The 5785-nt window shown below is 42.8% G+C and overlaps 1 protein-coding gene across 1 annotated transcript; it reads right to left on the minus strand.

Moving 5' to 3' along the window:
• Positions 1 to 4358: 4358 nt before the first annotated feature.
• LOC146701154 (uncharacterized) lies at positions 4359 to 5140 on the minus strand. The gene has a single exon (XM_085469170.1). It carries the CDS (start codon positions 5098 to 5100, stop codon positions 4492 to 4494), a length of 609 nt encoding a protein of 202 aa, XP_085325296.1. The 5' UTR covers positions 5101 to 5140; the 3' UTR covers positions 4359 to 4491.
• Positions 5141 to 5785: the final 645 nt, after the last annotated feature.

A 5785-nucleotide genomic window follows, 5' to 3' on the forward strand; every position in this document is an offset into this window, starting at 1 on the left:
ATGGATTTGCGACATTCTGTAACTGTATCTTTCAAAGTAATCAGGATAGTCTTTGTGGTAGTTTCTGTTATCCGGTCTTTAAGTGATGACGTAATGAATCCTGCTTCCAGGCCCAAACTACTCTGCGTTTATTAAGGCTGTTGTGTTTTTAACATGTTTTAATGCTTTGTATCTTGTTCTATTTAATCTCAACAAGCCCCCAAAAACAGTCAGTGATCACTGTCTCGTTTTTTATCACCGCTAATCATTTTAAAGCTCAATTTTTAAACCCTTATGATGAAACTACAGCCCAGCCCATGCAGCAGTATATTAATGACTAACCTTGTATTGTGGATGGATTATCTCAGTTGTTCTTGTGAATGAAGTTCATCCTGCCATGTGATTGCATTTGTCCCTAACCATTAGGGTTGCCAACTCCCTGAAAAATAAATAAGGGACACCTCGTGGCCAGGGCCGGGCAACCCAGTTGTCTTCACCCTTCCCAGTGTGGTAGCTCTTTTTTTTGTGTGTGAAATTATTTTTTTAACCATTTGACTTGAAGTTGATTTAAGCAGATGCATATTCTTTGTGATATGAACACATGGGAAACAAATGATCATTTAACCATTTATTTTTAGCTCAAAATGAAAACATTAACACAGTAAAACAGGTCTCTTTCTTAAACAGAAGCCTGTCATGCTTAACTTTTGAGAATATAAGTAAATCTTTCTTTAAAAGAACTCTGTCCTGCTTAACTTAAAATTATATAAATTAATAGAAAACAATAGAAAGAAAAATATTCTTGTAACAGTGCACATATAGTGCATTTAGTACAATTGGCTTCAGTTGAGGTATTATTTCAGCTTTTCTAATGCTAATCAGCTGCTCCTGTTTGTAAACCCGCTTGTTCCCATGATTACGCATCATAACTCATCATCATTATTCATCTATGTATTACTTTTATGTATTAGTGATGTATTTGTTGTAATCATCTATCCTTGCAGTTGTTTATTACACAAAATAAGTTATATTATCACACTTCTGGCCACATAGCGCTGATATTCACTGCACATGCCCATATTAACTTTTTCCAGCCAGGTGTTTTCCTTTTCCCATTCCTCCCTGTGCTTTTGCAGCCTATTTTTCTTTCTCTGAGCGAACAAACATTGCTGCTCTAATGCTGGGCTCACACTGTGCGATTTTTGGCCCATTTTGAGACGATTTCTGAGTCGTGCGACCGATTTGGTGATCAGACCGATTTTGGCCTTCATCGTGCGTCGTGTAGTATACGTGGGGTAACGAGAAGCGATTAACACCTCACGACCAGCTCCCGATCATCAATCGCTCGTGAGGGTGTCACCGCAGCCGCTCACACTGCTCACGCGCAAACACGTAAACGTCGGTGAAAAAGACGGAGCAGCACGGCTGTGCAGCGTGTGATCTGGACACAAGCCATGGAGGCACAACTTGTAGAACTTTGGAAAGCTCATCCGAGCCTTTTCGATGTGGCATCACAAAATTATCACGACCACAACAACCGTGAAAACAGTTGGATTTACACTGCTGCTTAATCACAGCTGCCTGATCAATGTTTTTCATTAGCAATTTAGCAAAGTTGATGGTGGTGGTGTGTCTGTGTGAGTGAAAGACAGAGAGAGAGAGCGACAGATTGTCTGTTATAACCTTCATTTTATGGACGCACAGTGTGAGCTCTCAGGTCGCATCAGAGCATCGGGCGGTATAGTGTGAGACCCTGCATCGTGACCTACCAACTTCTAACCCCTGCGAGTCAATCGTGCAGTTTGAAAATCGCACAGTGTCTGCCCAGCTTTAGGTGTACTGTCATCCGAGACTTGCACCGTAGTGTCGGCGTTTGTTTCCCTGTTGGCCATGCTTCTTGTTGTGGTCATCTGTTGTCTTCCGGTATTTTCTCTGTAAACGACCTTTCCTCGACCAATGATATAATCTGAATTGTCATACTCGAATTGTCATAAGTGTGCTGTCAGCTCATTGGTCACAAAGCAGGAGAGGGGCTGGGAATTATGTTTTCAAACAAAGCGTTAATTCCATTAACATTTATAGACTACTTTTGATTCTCACTGTATTATGGGACAAAGTGCGTCGCTTATTAGCTCAATACAGGACGTGTACTTTTGTTTCGAAATACGGGACGATTCCGTATTTTAAGGGACGGTTGGCAACCCTACTAACCATTAGGAACCCTCACATTAACTTATCAAATGGAAAAAAAGCATTAGCGTTCATCCTCCAGCTTCACTGTTTATATTATGCTAACATAGCTGTGTCGCTAGCGATCACGTAGCACATCATTATATACCAGCTAGCCAAACTTCAGTAACCCTACAAACGTCACTGCTGTTTAGTTTTCTGTCTTCATTTATGCTGGAAGTGATAACAGAGCTGTACACTTGAATTGTTTCAGAAATCTCAGTCAGAACATGCTATATCATATTTAGGTGGAAGCTAGTGAGCTAACCTCCTGCTAACTTCTAACTCCGTTAAATTTCATAAATTCTGTTTTCATGGATGCCTGGGTATTAAACTTAATTGTTACACCTGGTAAAGCAGCAACACTGATCATTTTATTAAAGATGATCAGTTTTTCAACTCTCAGTGATGCTGCAGTGTTCGTTTGACTTTGGGACCTGAAGCGGAGTTTGGGCCCAGAAACGGCTAATGACATCAGACTTACAGACCAGATAGTATTGTTTTGCCATGATGACATATAGATTTTGTCAACTTCATGGCACTAGAATGTCCAAAGGTATCAAATAAGTTGCCAAAGTACTCACCACAACTGTTATTCCCACTTCAGAAGATCTTGAGATGCAAAGAAGGAAAACTCCAGCACACTCAGATATACACAGTGTGATCAGAAAGAAACACGATTTAAATCTTGCAATCTTGCACTGTGTGCTCTGTGATTTCCCTGGGGACTACAAACTTGTGGAGATAGCCAACATCAAATTCTATTTCAAACTGACCTGAATGCTGTATGCTGGTAATGAGTATCACTGGTAATAAGAGGTGGTATATTAGGTGGGCAATGAGACCAGTTGAAATTTTTTTAGCATTCATTAAAATGTAAACCATGAATTCACCTCCAAGATGATACTATCAGTGTAGCGTTCAAATGTAACAAGGCATCTGAGGGAGACTGTCCAAAGCAAACAATCTGAACGGTGGTGCATGTCACTTTACCATCTTGTGCTGTCTCAGAGCACATGAAAAAAAAAAGGAAAATCTTTGCTCACTGGCTGGACCACATGCCACATTTGCAAGGGAACACACAATAGGTCCCTGAATCACTAGATGTCTCTTCAAACACATTTTGCTATCCGGGCGTTAAGTCTGACATCACTAGCCATGTCTGGACCTAAACTCCGCTGCAGGTCCATATATCAAACGATCACTATGGCATTACTGAGAGTTGAAAAACTGTCTAGTCTTTCATCTTTAATAAAATGATCAGCGTTCTGCTCTACCAGGTGTAACAATTGAGTTTAACATCCAGGCATCCATGAAAATGGAATTCATGACATTTAACAGAGTTAGAAGTTAGCAGGGAGTTAGCTCGCTAGCTTCTATCTAAATACAATATCAAATCAAATCAAATCAAATCACTTTTATTGTCACATCACATGTGCAGGTACATTGGTACAGTACATGTGAGTGAAATTCTTGTGTGCGAGCTTCACAAGCAACAGAGTTGTGCAAAATACAATAACATAAACAGGCAAATATACGAATGGCTAAATCTGAAACTAATAAATATATCAATCAATCAAATCAATCAATCAAAGCTTTATTCGTCACATGCAGGTTGCCCTGCAGTGAAATGGGACCCCCTGACCTTACACATATAGCACAAACATTACATGGGGATACAGGTCAGAGATTGGTAGAATCAGAGAAAAAAACATTGAAATGTACACTACAATGGGGAAAGTACAAGAGGAAAAAAAGAGACCCCTACTCATGCTGTGCTTCCATGGTAGGACAGCATGAGAACAGGAAACAAAAAAACTCCTCTGCACAAAGAGCACATAAATGTCCACAGCACAACATTATGAAGACATGACAAGCTACAGGGGTGGGTGAGGGGTGAGGAGTAATCCGAAGCGAACACAGCAGCCCCCCTGCACAGCGCTACCATTCCAGCGCGGCACACAGACCCGCCGTGTTCCCTCGCAGGAAACAAGCATCGAAGGCGTTGGAAAGGGAGGGGGGATGAGTGAGTGCCTATCAGTGTAAGTGTATGTGTGTGCGTGTCCATAGTTCAGCTGAGACAGTGTCCTTCGGCCTATCAGGCTAAGTAAACAGTCCTCCAGCCAATCCAGGTGTCCTTGCATGGGATGGGAAGAATAGTCATCACACAGTCGTTATCAGGGAGTTGTTTTGGTGGGCTCCAGCCTTGGGCCTAGCAGCTGGCGCCGTGGTGTCCAAATGTTGAATATTGTTGATTTCTCCGTTATGCGAGCAGCTCCGAATTTAGCACTCTGACACTGGTCTCTCGATCTCCCGTTGGAGAACCGCGAGCCTCCCCATGATGGTATCAAACTTCTGTTCCGTGGTGTTGTCATTCTTTTGATTCTGAGACCCCACAACTGCAGTGAGCCGTTCTGCGATGTGATCCAACTTTCGCTCAAGGGTGTCATTATGAGCAGGCCCCTCTCTGATGTATCCCATCATACGCTCAGTGGTGTTAGTTTGAGCCTTCACGGCAGCTGTAAGCGTCTCCAAGGTGTTAACCATACTGCGTTTGGTGTGAGAGGTCGCGCCTCGACCCATCGCTTCAATTCCAGCGGTCAGCTTTGGGGGGGTTTGAACAGCTGGTTCCGCTCTCTTATTTCTCCGATAAGTCAGGGCCAAGCCAGCTCCGATCAGCAAGAACCCTGTTATCATAGTTCCGAATAGGTAGATATCTTCAGCGTCCTCGATAGACAGTCCCGCCAGGCACAAGATCCTCCAGGTCTGCCACCCGTCCATCGTGTATCCGGCAGGGAAAGTCCCTCCAGGGCACTCAGGCTCTCCCGAGCCCAGGCTTCTCGTTGAGAAAAGGGTGTCAATAGCATTCAGAGACCAGTTGATCAAATCCATAATTCTCTTTTAGGTTTTAGAGAACGACAGTGAGAGACTGTTCGAGGGAAAAGTAAGTACAATATATAATAGTATATGCAAAAAAAAATTTCTGGATGTGTATACTAAATGTTTTTCTATGTGTGTGTGTGTGTGTGTATATATACACATATTTTACAAATTAAATAGAATCAACAATAAATAAAATATATAAAAATATACAGAGTTGAGACATGTGCAGAACAGTGGCATTACTGTACAGTATGGAGTGCATAATGTTAAAGTTCCAGTAGTGAAGCTGAGGTGTCTATGACGTGTTCAGCAGTCTGATGGCCTGATGGAAAAAGCTGTCTCTCAGTCTGCTGGTTCGGGACCGGATGCTGCAGAACCTCCTTCCTGATGGAAGTAGTCTGAACAGTTTCTGGCTGGGGTGACTGGAGTCCTTGATGATCCTCCCCGCTTTCCTCGGGCAGCGCTTCCTGTAGATGTCTTGGAGGGAGGAAAGCGAACTGTAGAGGGTCCAGTGAGTCGGGTAGTGCAGAGCGGATGAAGTCCCTGACCAGGGATTTGGATTCAAGATGGCGCCGAGTATGGCAGCCTCGTCGCGAGCTCCCCCAAGCAATATAGCATGTCCTGATTGCGGGGTTTTGGAAACAAATTAAAACGTACAGCTCTGTTATCACTTCCAGCATAAATGAAGACAGAA

Source organism: Copadichromis virginalis, linkage group LG9, assembly GCF_057382275.1.
Source record: "Copadichromis virginalis isolate Kocher_CV1m ecotype Utaka linkage group LG9, C_Virginalis_male_GT1.1, whole genome shotgun sequence".
Lineage (NCBI taxonomy): Eukaryota > Metazoa > Chordata > Actinopteri > Cichliformes > Cichlidae > Copadichromis > Copadichromis virginalis.